The sequence below is a fragment of the Bombyx mandarina genome, chromosome 03, assembly GCF_030267445.1.
Source record: "Bombyx mandarina strain Sakado chromosome 03, ASM3026744v2".
In the NCBI taxonomy this organism is placed as follows: domain Eukaryota; kingdom Metazoa; phylum Arthropoda; class Insecta; order Lepidoptera; family Bombycidae; genus Bombyx; species Bombyx mandarina.
In genome coordinates this window covers 3,075,921-3,089,948 of record NC_143210.1, presented here as the reverse complement: position 1 = coordinate 3,089,948, position 14,028 = coordinate 3,075,921, and the positions used below count along the sequence as shown (strand labels likewise).

Genomic DNA, 14,028 nt, shown 5'->3' with positions numbered 1-14,028 from the left:
GAGGTTGAGCCCGTGAGCTCACCTACCCATCCGGGCGTAGCTGGAATAGCATCTTAAGCTACTAGCGAATAGGTTAGGAAAAAAATGAGTTTTTGACAGCTACGGTGAGATGTTATGCTATGTGAATTATTTATTATGTGGGTGACTCACATGTATTTATTTATTTTATAATATTTTATTATAATTACACTACACAACAACACATACATACTTTATTTTATATCAACACATTCATTTATCACACAATCATACAAAACATTATTTACACTTAACAAAATAAAATTCACAAGCAAAGTCAGGCGATAATCGCAGTATAGCGGCGGCGATATAATATTTCGCTAGTACATCGGTCGCATTTTTACCGATCCACCGCCACCAGTCGAAATCTGACTTGCGAGCGCGCATCCCGTATTATCTTTTCTGTTCTACGCCTTTTATAATTTTTGCTTTTTGTTTCGTGTACCGCTTGTGTTGCTTGGACTATCTATTTCTTGTGTACTTTCTCCTTCTTTCTATATATTGTGTTCGTCTTAAATAAAAACTTTCGTTGTGCCCTTTCGTGTTTGAAAAGACATTATATTACAACCCAAGACGACTAAAATTATATAACTAACTGCTAACTGGAAACAAGTCACGCACAGTCATTACCCGAATTAGGATTCCCTATGTTATGGGTACCAGAGACTGATATACATTGTAGCTGGTAGGCAAGTACTCGCACACGACAAAACGCAGCTCCACATCGTATGACAACTACGCCTGATGTTTGACAGCCAGTATTAATGTTAATTAGTTTTTGTATATAAGCGCGTGCTGTGATTATTTTCATTCAGTGTGCTTTGTAAAATTAACCTGACCAATACAAGTAATAAAAATTGCTATTTTTAATCTTCCGTGCATTGCTTCACGTCAAATCTGTTTGCAAAGCTTTGCAAAGTGGCCGAGGGACTTTTTTTCGGTCCTGGGGCCGAACCCCGTATGAGGTTCCCGCGCCTAGTGGGAGCGCGGTGTATGTGAGATTGGTCCGCGACTGCGAAGCCCGAGCCCAAGGATGTTTTAGGGCTCTTCTGCACTAAACGACTTCCCTGTAACGACGTTCGATCTCCGTCCGGATCAGACCCCGGTCAGAGTAGGGGGGTTCCCGCGGTCAGCACTATAACCAGACTCGCGGCGCCACCCCGAGGATACCCGACCGATGGATCGTCGAGGCGATAGTCGACGACTAACGAGAGCGGACTCTGCGGTACGGCGGCCCTACTAGGCCGCCCGGCCGATGCCGCTGTTGTTCCGGGATACCTCAGTGGGTCAGAACCAGCCTACCGGGCCGGAACGCGATACACCGCCGACTGTGTTTCTCTTCCACAGTATGTTCGGCAACGAAAGCGACGATGACAACACGGACCGAATCTCAGTCTGCAGCCGCCGACGCGTCGTCCTCCTCGTTCCAGCGCGCTAGAATGACGGCAGCGTGCGTCCCAGCCTCAACCCCCTCACGTCTCCCCGTGACCAACGCTGGGCTGAAGGCCTAGTCCAACCAGCTACTTCAAAATACTTATATGTCACGTCCGTACACGACAAACGAAACTAAAGCGCGCCATCTAGTGGATGTGATCCGCAACCACTCGTCAAACGGTTGCTGTGCTTCGGCAGAGTCGAGATGTCATCGTTCGAGTGGAATCGAAACACATTCTGTCATAGACAAATCTTTTTTTGTATGGAAACTAGTGACACCTTGTAGCAGATGCCCGTAAACTTATATGCTAATAAGTTAAAACATTTAATTGTTGTATAACTAAACACAGAAAATAAAAAATAATAATAATAATACAAGTCTTTATTTATTGTAGAAAATTTACAAAATCCTTTTTTAAATTTAAAGTATAGGATAGGTAATATGTTACTGCTCTTTACAGGAGCAAGCGAAGCGAAGCCATCTAGTGGCCCACGCCCGTAAACATTTTATAGCTAATATAAGTTATGTGTATTATCTATGATAGTAGAGACATCCGTTGCCTGACTTACACCGGTCACTCACATGCGCACGAATACGCAAACCCACAAGTGTAGGACGACATTTGCGAATGATTATGCAAAGTTTTCGCTGCATTCGTGGTTTTCCAAGCTGTGCCGGTTTTTTAACAGACATCAAAGCGCGCGAACCTCGAACCTTCGCGTAGTCTCCCACACATTCGCTTGCCCAGTTGCGCCGACGATTGCGAAGGTAACGGACGTATAATAATACTATACGCTATTTTCATAGTTCGTGACGTCTACTGTGTAGCGTATCTTCATCAAAAGAAATCCCATAAAAACAGCATGGCTGTTAAGGAAAGAATTAAAAACTCCTTTTCTCTTCAATGTTCTATTGACGAATTAAAAAGGAGGAGAAATTCGTGAGACATTCGTAAACAAGTGTAGGAGGAAGGGCAAACGGGTTCGCAAATTGAGTATGCGAACCCATTTGCACAGCCGCTAGGTTTGCGAATGAATGTTTGACGGCCCTTCACATGCGCGCAAACATTCGTACAATGTACGAATATTTGCGCGCATGTCAGTAGCCGGCATTAGGAAGAGTGAAGACGTCTCGGAACTGTCTTCGTTTCGTGCTGCGCAACCTATTTGTTATTTTTTTTATCGCCCGAGCAGGCAAACGAGTATATGGCACATGTGATGGTAAGTGATTACCGTCGCTCATGGACGTCAGCAATGCCAGAATCAGAGCCAAGCCGTTGCCTACCACCATACGCCCAAGACATCAAGAAATAATGTTGAAGATATTGGCCCATTCTGCGACATATATGTAGGTTTTAATATAAATAGAAAATAAACATCCAGACAAAGAGTAAACACTTTTTATCACACGAATATTGCTTGATAATTATTATTACTAATATTAATTAATTAATTACTAACTTATTAATTACTAAATAAAAATAATAATTAATTACAAATAATTAATAATAATTTAATTTCATTTCATTTCACCCCCTACATATGATTTTTTATAAAAATAAGAATATAAATTAAAATAAGACATAACTTAAAGATCTAAGTTACCAGGTCATAAAAACCCTTAAAAAAATAAGTGTATTATCTATGGTTTGTAAAGTAAACTTGAGAGAAAAAGAAGGCGCGAGTTCTTTGAAGAAGAAGTTTACAAATAAAATAAAGTGCATACAAATGTAAAATTATTGAAATTAAATAGTGAACAAATGCTGATAGCTCAAAAACTTCAATACTTCATATCTTTCCTTTTTTATTATTAATTGCTAACCATACGTAATTCTAATAAAACCGACAAAATGAGTGACTATCCAGATCCGGACGAAGAATATGAGCTTATGTACGCTGATGAACTGGAATTGATGCAAGAACAAGATGCTCTAACAGGTAAATCCCCTGACCCCTCAACAAAACTAGTGTGTCATACAGTTTTTAGTAGGTATCTGAGTTCCGTTTACTTTTTTTTTTCATTGCTTAGATGTGTGGACGAGCTCACAGCCCACCTGGTGGTAAGTGGTTACTGGAGCCCATAGACATCTACGACGTAAATGCGCCACCCACCTTGAGATATAAGTTCTAAGGTCTCAAGTATAGTTGCAACGGCTGCCCCACCCTTCAAACCGAAATGCATTACCGCTCGGACTCACAAGCGGTCCTACCACCAGTAAGTACCACATACTATACCATTTTATAAAAAGGAGAAAGAAATCATTAAGATATTATTGATATTTGTATATACAGATCTAATGTTCCTTGGAGATAATACCCCAGCTCTCCAAACTCCTAAAAGTCCACTTTTAGGACATTTGCAGGTTGCAATTTGGTGCTCAAATCAGATCAACAACCACACAACCTATCGAAGAGTCTCAATCAATTCCAGTACTAATCAGGATCAGAACCCACTAGGCCGAACTGCCTTAAGTGCAACTTAGCTACCTCTGAAGATTTAACTTTTTTAACATCTTACTTTCTAAAGCAAGCTAGCTTACATTAAATAGTTTATGGTATAAACATATATTAAATAAGATCCAAGTTATGCAGTAGTTCATTTTATTTACCCAAATAATAAAATAGGCTATAAAATTGGGATGTCCTATTTCAGACACTAATGTAGTTCCAAAATCAAAAATTGCCAAAAGAAGCCTAGATTTTTCAAATCACATGTCAAGCCAACCAGCACCATCTACTCTCATAACAAAAACTACAAGTAGTACTGAAACACCTGTAAAACCAAACGAAGATGCTGATACTGAAACCATCATCAATAGTCAGTCTTCAGTCATATTGCAACCAATGGAAGAAGCCTTGGTGTCCAATAAACGTACTGCAGATGAATTGTTCGGCGATATTGAAGATATAGACTTTGATGATAAAGAAATGCCAAACAAAAGATTTAAGAGTGAAGAGGAAAATGATTTAGAATTAATAAACAAGATTATAGAGGGAAGGAGGTTGCGACAGTTGCTGGTGGAACCAAGTAACAGACTCCAGGGAACAAATAAACCCAAGTATGATGTGAAAGGAAATATGTCTTACAATATACCAAGGTAAGAAAAGAAACAATGTTAGTATAATTTGAACTATGTTTATGGCTCTTGACAACAACAATGTCTACAGTATCGAGGGTAGAAGTAGGTGACTGTAATAAGGCTTTGTTTACAAAAGTGTCTTTATCTAATAGGCATTAAGTAATAGTTCAATGAGAATATGTAATACTGTATATTATAAATTGAAACTAGTATACAACAAGTTTAGTTTAATCATTAATTTTATATAAGAAAGAAATGTTATCTATGAAAAAAAAAAAACCAAATTATTTTCAAACTCCCTTTCCAGGTTCAAGAATTTTCTTACAGTAAACTAATTAATTAATTTATTTGGAAAACAAACAATACAATACATCCATATACATAGTATGTTAAACATTCAAAAACAACCAACCAAATATGAAACACCATCTTCAAGTCACTTGATTTAGCCGATACTTTCAATAGATACAGAATTCTGTTACTTCAGTCTTCATAGGCCATAGAAATAATGATTATATATTATATTAACATAGTCTACCTTCATATTTAGAAATATTATTTCAGGTGGGCTTTTGTACCTCTAACAAATTTTGAAGGTGACAGAATATACATCAGGTTAGAATCTGAAGAATCATGGGAAAATAATCTAAATATTAATATAGAACAGCCATCGCTACATGCAATGTATGCTAATGCTTGGGAGGAAGCTAGGAAAATTGTAAGTAAAAAACAGCTCTATAATTGTACTATTCACTTTTTTTTTTTTATATGATACTCCCTTCACTTTAGTTGTGTTACAAGTCATACAATACAATTGAGACAATCTCATGTATCAAGACGAATGATGGCATTAATTTTGCCATTTCTATTGATTTCGGTAGCAACTAACACTTGGTGAGTTTCAACTTCTATGAAGAAAATAAAGTATTATTTTAAATTAAAATTTATAACTGAATAATCAGACTTCTAGCGGAAACAGTTTAAATAAGACAATGAAAGAAAATAATACATTATCAAAATGCACAATAGGCAGCGGTTTGGTGTTACCGCTGGCATTACTGATGTCCATCAGCTACAGTGATCACACATCATCTCGTTCTTTAGTCGAGGAAGGCAATAAAAGGAGGTGAAAAGAATCACTCAGTTAACGTAATATGTAATTTCTAATAGAACAAAGTCTACGTTAACATGTAAGTTTTACAAAAGTAGCGGGTAGCTATAGCAGAACAAGATATTGGACAGATGTCTGAATCTCTTCAACGTCATTTTCAATAAAACTTTGCATATATACAAGTTCTTAACAATAACAATTAGACTGTCTGTCTACTGAAAAAATTCACCCACAAGTTCTTCCAATCTTCCCTTGTTATTTCCCCAAAAATACATATATACATAATTCCAGTTAGAAACAAAACAAGAGCGTCTAATAGAAAACGAAAATACAGAAGAAGTGGTAACTATTGAAGAAGATATGGAGACAAAAGATGCACAGCTATGGGTGGATAAGTACAGGCCCCAGTCGTATGTAGACCTATTGTCCGAAGAACCAGTAAACAGAGCTCTATTACACTGGTTACATTTATGGGATAAGGTGAGAATAGTTAAAACCTATCATATATTTGTATTGTGTTTGGTATGTAGTTTAGTGGTAGGTATTAGGTAGTGATGCTGTTGCTCTTATTTTAAATAAATTCTGTTATGTTGTAATGTTATATTGAATTCTTATATCTTGTTCTTATCTGTTCATCCTCTATTATCTGCTTGTGAATTGTGAATTCTCAGTTGCCTAAAAATTTAAGTTTTCTAGGCTCCCAGTAGGTATTCTCCCACAGCATTGTTATTATTATTTCAATCGTTTGTGATCCTGGAAACTGTAAAGTCAAACTAACTCGAAAACAATAACAATAATAAATGATGTAAAAGTAGCTTTTATTCTATTTAATTATATTAGCTTATCTATATAAGTTTATATTTACGATAGAGGCAAAGGGGCAAGATAAAGAGGGAAAACAAATGTTATTATAAAACCATCATCCGAAAGTCATGTTTAGAAATACGTAAGCCCACGAATACAATAGGATTGACAGAATACTAAATATATACAACAAGAAATTATCTGTAAACAGTATTTCGTCTCAATTTCAGATCGTTTTCAAAAAAGAAGTCAAAACGAAAGACCCCCAACAGCGGAACAGCTTCGTCAAGCGCACGGGACAGTTCCAACTGTTCAACAAATGGAAAGGAAAGACGGATAACGAACCCGAGTTAGACGAAGACGGAAGACCTCATCACAAGGTGGCGCTGCTGTGCGGCCCTCCCGGAGTGGGGAAGACGACCCTGGCACATTTATTAGCTAAACTAGCCGGTAAGTGTGACATGGTTTTTTTTTTATAGCTTAGATGGGTGGACGAGCTTACAGCCCACCTAGAGTTAAGTGGTTACTGGAGCCCGTAGACATCTACAGCGTAAATGCGCCACCCACCTTGAGATATAAGTTCTAAGGTCTCAAGTATAGTTACAGCGGCTGCCCCACCCTTCAAACCGAAACGCATTGCTGCTTCACGGCAGAAATAGGTGGGGTGATGGTACCTACCCGTGCAGACTCACAAGAGGTCCTACCACCAGTCCAAGATAGAGAACGGTAGCTATGTCTGAGGAAGTCGTGGCCTAAATGATACGACGTCCGGTGCACGTGTACCGAGCGACGCCACTGTGCCGGTGTTCGGATCCCGCAGACAGGTACAAATCTTTCTAATGAAATGCGCACTTTACATGTGTTCACGAATGACTGGTGGTAGAGCGTACCATGAACCCACATAGGACCCACCACTGCGCACTCACATCGTGAAGCCGGTGTACTTTTCATTGTGAATTTGTGGCGGGCAGCCATCATACAACGCAAAGATATTTGACAGATGCCTGAATCTCGCTTACGACGTTTTCAAGATAAGCTTGCATAACAAGTTCCGAACAACAACATTCGGACCGTCGGTCTACCGAGCAATATCACCCGCTCGGTGGAAGATTTTTCCTTTCGTCATTTAAGTCTTCCCACACTGGTGACCTGCGACGGAACAATTGCAGCCTTCACGCTTCATCATCAGCGCATCAAAAACTTCTGCTACCACAATTCCCGCATTCTTGCAAATAAAAGCAAGTCATCAACAGTCGTCCCACGAATTATTGTCCTATTCTTGTTATGGCTGTTCTAAAAATTAATTGAGATTTAGACCTTATGTCTGTGTGCTTCGTGCGTTTTTTAAGGTTGTCGATCGCATAAAAGTTACTTAACTCAAATTTGTATGGAGTTGGAACAGCGCCCCTAGCGGCAAACGAAGGGAAGCTGGAGGAAGCCTCGGTATTTTTGACATTTTCATGTCTGGGCTTCTATGGCCACACTTAACATCAAATTAGTCGTGAGCAACTCAGATAAAATCAGAATTTCTCTGTGTGCTATTAACAGTATTATTAACGGGTGTTATTCTACGAGACGCTACACATAGTTTTTTTTTTAGAAAATTATATACCGTCTTCATAAATATTTATATGTACTTATGATTATATTCCGATCTACCAAATATTATTCCTATGCTTGTGAAAGTAAAAAATGTTAATTTTTAACTTTAGATATTCATAGGGTTATTACTGTGACATTATTTCGGGTTGGGGAGCATATAGTATACGATATAAAGAATACCATATAATGTTATAAAACAGTTATAAAACTGAATTTTCAGGTTATCGGCCGGTAGAAATAAACGCGTCGGATGAGCGTAGTACGGACGCGTTCCGGACAGCCCTGCAAAGCGCCACGCTTATGAGATCCGTGCTGGACGCTGAGAAAAGACCGAACTGTTTGATATTAGGTAATAAAGAGGGTACTCGTAAGTGTGGAAATGGTTTTCTATTGGTGGGGCCGGGGCAAACCATCTTGTCTATTCCTGCCGAGAAGGAAAAAATGTATTCTGGCTTGATAGTCGTTATACAGCGCAATTAAGGTTTCAGTTTTTAATATATATATTTATAAATATATTCACTTTTTGACCTTTTAAATGTGTTAACAAAAAAAAAACATATTTATCTTAAACTCGTATTAGATCTCATTCAGTCGGCAAATTGCCTCAACGTAATTATTCTTTCGTTTTTTTCTTTTCCTCTTTGTTGTGTAAGAAATATGTATGTATGAAAGAAATGATACACGGGGAGTAATGTAATTACAGCAGGTTTTTCATTAAACTCATCATGTCTGTATCGAGCCTAATACAAAGTATGTCTATTAATTAAAATATTATCGCTGTCAAACCAAAATCTGCTTTGTGCAAAAACTCTATTTTGAATTAACGAATTAAAACATTTTCGTATAAAATTTTATATGAAGGTGAATTTTTAAGAACTATATCAAATGAAAGCTATAGATAAATATTAAAGCTATAGACACATAACAGTTTTTTTATATGGTAGATAGGGCTGTGAACTAACTATACGAAAAAGTCAAAAAGTATTATAAAAATCTCAAAAAGTGCACATAGTAGATTTTGTTTTGACAACGATAATATGCAAAATTTCATTTTTCACTCCATTGCTTCTTAGTGTCTAATTAATATGACATAAAATTTCGTTTACTCACAGATGAAATAGATGGTGCCCCCTTGCCGACGGTCGAGTTGTTAGTGAAGTGGTGTACGGCAGCCATCGACAGCGGGAAGAAGAAGTCCAAATCGCAGCCTCTGAGACGTCCCGTTATTGCTATATGTAATGACTTGTACGCTACATCATTGAGGCCTTTGAGGTTAGTTTCGCCACAGGAATATTCTTTGACTTAAGGCGCACGGGACGACAAATGGTCGTCCTCTTTCTCATTGCTTAAGATTTAATTAGTTATTAAATTTTAAGTTATATGTTTCTGTTGAGTTTTGACAAGTTTTATGTACCTGTTTGACCTATGTCTGACTATATATACTATATGTGTGTGTATATGTATGTATGACATATTTATGTATGTTGTTGGATGTCATAGAATCGTAGTGGCTAGCTAGAATTGTTCGTACAACAATCTCGTAATTTGAAAAAAAAATTGTATCATTATGTTACCCTGCAGCTGATTTGATGACGAATCTGGTAATAGAAACTATAATAATGTTACACGCTGTGGTTCGGGATAAATAAAATTCCACTAAAGTACAGCTAAAAAACTGTACTCAACACTCGGAACACTCACAAACACTTTAAAATTCTCAATTTGCTTCGCTTCTCTTCAGATGATCCGTTCGCTGTTTCGTTTCGAGTAGTTCCGATTACTGACTAACTGCGTGCTATCCCTGTAACGTTTTTATAGCCGATACCACATCCTTAGAATTATCGAGAATATTCCACACATTTCTAGTATTGTTTCCACTATCTAACAATAGATGGCGTTGTACTTCTCGAGCATTCTAGGTGCTACTAGATCCTTCAATATTCGTTTGACTATTCGGCGTTACTCTTACCGGTGTAACAATAATATAATAGGTTGGCAATCCTTAATCCACCCTATTCGAACTAATTTTATCATAGTTATTTAGGGTTCGCTCGGTTGGGTACTTCGGCTTTCAACTTGGCTTTGTAAACGCAGAGCGGTGGCGCTGTTGGTGCGCGTGGGCGGCGCGTCAGTGTGCCGGCTGTCGGCGCGGCTGGCGGCCGTGTGCGCGCGCGAGGGGCTGCTGGCGGCGCCGCACGTGCTCACTGCGCTCGCCACGCGCGCCCAGGGCGACGTCCGAGCCGCCATACAAGTTCTCAGCTTCATTAAAACCAGAGCTAGAGCACAGGTAAATAAATCTATAGCAAAATGGATTATTACCAGACTTTTAATCCATAGACACAATCCACTGAGTTTCTCACCGGATCTTCTCAGTGGGTCGCTTTTCCGATCCGGTGGTAGATTCTGCGAAGCACTGCTCATGCTAGGGTCAGTGTTAGCATCACTCCGGTTTGAGCCCCGTAAGCTCACCTACTAGTTTAGGGTAACGCTGATATAGCCTCTGAAGGCTATCAGCTTAGGTAGAAAAAAAAACACACACACACACACACACACATTGGACATAGTAAAGTTGACCGAAGGAGACAGAAGTCGCATACCAGTTTCCGTATAATACCCTAAAGCGTATATCGACTGTCCCTACGTACAGTATCGAAACTGAAAATTTGCGATTTTTTTTTATGACACTAAGATATTTCTTTTTATGTATATTTTCACACAAAAAAGAGAAAAAGCTATAAAATACATATTAAACCATGTTTTCAATGAGTATAATATCGATACTTAACAAATCAATCAGCGTAAAAAATCGAATGTTTAATTTCGGTACTATACGCGGATACAAGAAGCGTGCGTGCAGGACGAAACTACCGCTTTCGTTGCTATACGCGGTGCCCCGCGCGCCCGCGCGTTCCGACGCAATTTTGAAGTAATGTGGCTCTAACGGAAAACTGATAAGTATATTAACAAATTTATTAATTCCGAGTGCATGATGTTTATTTTCTCCTTGTTTTTTAATCTGATTTCCTTAACAATATTCTGTGATTAATTAAGTTTACCTCAAAAACAATGTATTTTAAAGTAAATGTCATTCACCCGAAGTATACTATCGAAAGTCCCAAATTCGATTTTGTACGTCGATTAACATTTTTTTTGGAGTATCGAAAGTGACAGTTTCGATATTATTCGCTGATGTTTAATTTCCTTGTGTAATCGAATCTGGTACATTCATTATTATACGCGGGTACATTAGTCAACGAGCCTATCGAAAATACCACTTTCGATGATTTCATTCGGAATTATATTTTTTTTATTTTTATATTCGATATATCTACTATAGAATATTACTTTTCTTAAAATCAATTTGTATGTTTTATTAATTTATGTTATAACATATCAACAGAACTATATTTTTTACAAATCAATTTCTGTTTTATTAACTTATTTGATACATGGACACTATTATAGTTTCTCCTAATGTGGCCATACCTAGTGCCGTGTCACTTATAACTGAATCGAACTGAACTGAATGTGAGTCTCCACTTATAACATTGTTGGAAGGTGACTCGTCATCTACAGTTAAAAAAAGAAAATCTACTTTTAAAGTTAACCCAAGCAAAAAAAGAAAAGGAGGAAAGGAAAAGGTGCAAAAACAACTGGATAGATGTTAAAATAAAAATTGTTGTGAATACTGGTCAACAATATATTTACAGGAATGAAAAGGTACATAACAAAAAAGGAATGGGACCGATTTGTAAAGCAACTTGTAAATTAAACTGCTGCGAACATTTTAATGAAACAACTCATCAGAAAATTTATACAAGTTTTTAGCAATTGGCTGACCATGCTAAAAAATTGAATTTTATTAACAAATTTACCAAAAAGTTAAACAAGCACCGTTTTACCACTGAAAGTACATCTAGAAGACAGTTTACCACTCAGTATTTCTTACCAGATACAGTCGAAAATCAAAACTATCCCTGCGAATATAGACGGGTTTGTATTAAAACTTTTTTGAACACCTTGTCGATTACGGATCAATTCGTCTGTACTGCTCATCAAAAACTAAATCAGGAAGGTATCACTTTACCAGATAACAGATGAAAGCAACCATATAGTTAAGATAGATTCTAATATTATTCAAAGTGTATCTGATCATGTAGCCACTTTGCAACCAGTTGAATCCCATTACGCCCGAAAAAATAGTAGCAAGCTTTATTTAGATAACAACTTATCAATGAGAAAAATGTTTTCTTTATATAATGGGTGGGACAATCTTCATCTCTATAATAACAAAGCGCAAACTTTACGCCAGTATACAGACATAATTAATGAAAACATGAATAGGATATATGTGACCAATGCCACAGTTTTTCTAACGAAAACTCTCCAACTGAAGAGCAAATTAGCGCCTATAACAAACATAATTATTGAGACTAAAACTGTTGAGAGACTTTAAAAATAATGATAAAATTATTGCTCAAAAGTGGTCTGAAACAGTTGTGCCACATTAGATTTCCAGAAAAATTTTAATCGTCCTCATGGTGACGTGGGATTGATTATTTTATTATAAACGGAAGCTCTGTGTGTACACTTTTATTTGATTTGATACTGGAAAGAAGGAAGAGGCGTGTTATATGTAGACAGAGTGCACAGGCAAAAGGGGAGCAAATGAAGTAAGCAGTTGCTTACTTCATTTTGCTAACAGAAAAGTAAAGTAAGGTGCCAAGGAATTTCTCTTTTGTTCCGATAATTGCGCGGGCCAAATCCCGTAACCGAATAATATACTCTTTATATATGTATCTGGCAAAATAATATAAAATCGATATTACTCATCGCTTTTTAGAGCAAGGGCACACGCAGAACGAAGGAAATCTAAATGAACTGATATACATATACCCCAGATCAATGGTTTGCGTTAGTGCGTTTGTGTAAAACTAATAAAACCCCATATAATGTAGTGGAAATGACTCAAGATGACCTTTTTAATTTTAAAGCTATATTGGATGATCGCAAGTGGAAAAAAGATATTAGAAACGAAAATATGAAGTGGAATTTATTTTTATTGAAGAAATTAGTGTGCGTAAAGATGATCCAAATTGTTTATATTTTAAATACAACCTTAAAGATAATCCTTCATGCTTAAACACCAAAATAGAAACAAGAAGTCATGGAAGAAGGCAAGTAATTAATATCGAATTAAATAAATTGTATAGTCAAACATTACCATTACCTGAAGCTGGAGTCATACCCAAAGAATATTATAGTTATTATAAGAATTTGAAATATAGCAGGAACACATTTGAAGAAGACTGACGATTCAGACTAAATACAATATTACAGTTATCCTACAGTCTGTACTTACCTGAATCTGTTATGTTAACTGCTTTAGTTTAATTTTTAAGACGTCCCTTTTTAAAACTTCCCTTTATTCAGTATTTAAATTTTTTATGATTATTTATAGAAGAAATTACAAGAAATGTTTATTTTAATAAGAATACTAAATCATTATGCGAATGTTATTGGATTTTAAGTTAATTTAAAGCTTTTATTTTGTTTAGTTTTTACTTTGTAGAATTAAGTATGTTCATATTTTATTCAAAGAAGTTTTTATTTCTATATTTTATTTTTAACTAACTGAAGAATAAAAGTGTGTTTCATTTGATATAATTATATTAAACGTAAATCTGTGATTGCAATATTAGTTATGAATTTTATTGATTTCATTTTATAAATTAAAATGAAATCAATTAAAACCTTAGTAAACTAAGCTTGCCTTTGTTTTAATTAAAATCGTTTTACAGGTCAAGTATCGAAACGTATAAAATACTTTGACGTACTGTATCGAAAGTGACACTTCCGATAATTTCTTAATTTAAATGTACAACGTAAAATATCGAAAGAGTCACATTCGATAATTTTGATAAAACAGTTCCCAAGTAAATAATCGAAACGGGCAGTTTCGATTGTTCACGCTAATTG

The 14,028-nt window shown here is 36.6% G+C and overlaps 1 protein-coding gene across 3 annotated transcripts in view; it reads left to right on the top strand.

Annotated features, from left to right (window-relative positions):
• Nucleotides 1-3,087: 3,087 nt before the first annotated feature.
• Nucleotides 3,088-14,028, top strand: part of cutlet (chromosome transmission fidelity protein 18 homolog) — a 55,229-nt gene continuing 44,288 nt past the window's right edge. For 2 of the 3 annotated variants that reach the window (XM_089736592.1, XM_028185016.2), the window contains exons 1-8: nucleotides 3,088-3,390; nucleotides 4,106-4,550; nucleotides 5,097-5,250; nucleotides 5,935-6,123; nucleotides 6,678-6,897; nucleotides 8,270-8,398; nucleotides 9,162-9,321; nucleotides 10,144-10,336. In XM_089736592.1, coding sequence (XP_089592718.1) covers nucleotides 3,303-3,390; nucleotides 4,106-4,550; nucleotides 5,097-5,250; nucleotides 5,935-6,123; nucleotides 6,678-6,897; nucleotides 8,270-8,398; nucleotides 9,162-9,321; nucleotides 10,144-10,336 — 1,578 coding nt within the window. In that variant the 5' untranslated portion in view covers nucleotides 3,088-3,302. The remainder of the gene's footprint in view (nucleotides 3,391-4,105; nucleotides 4,551-5,096; nucleotides 5,251-5,934; nucleotides 6,124-6,677; nucleotides 6,898-8,269; nucleotides 8,399-9,161; nucleotides 9,322-10,143; nucleotides 10,337-14,028) is intronic. The other variant, XM_089736597.1, reaches the window with a different exon arrangement.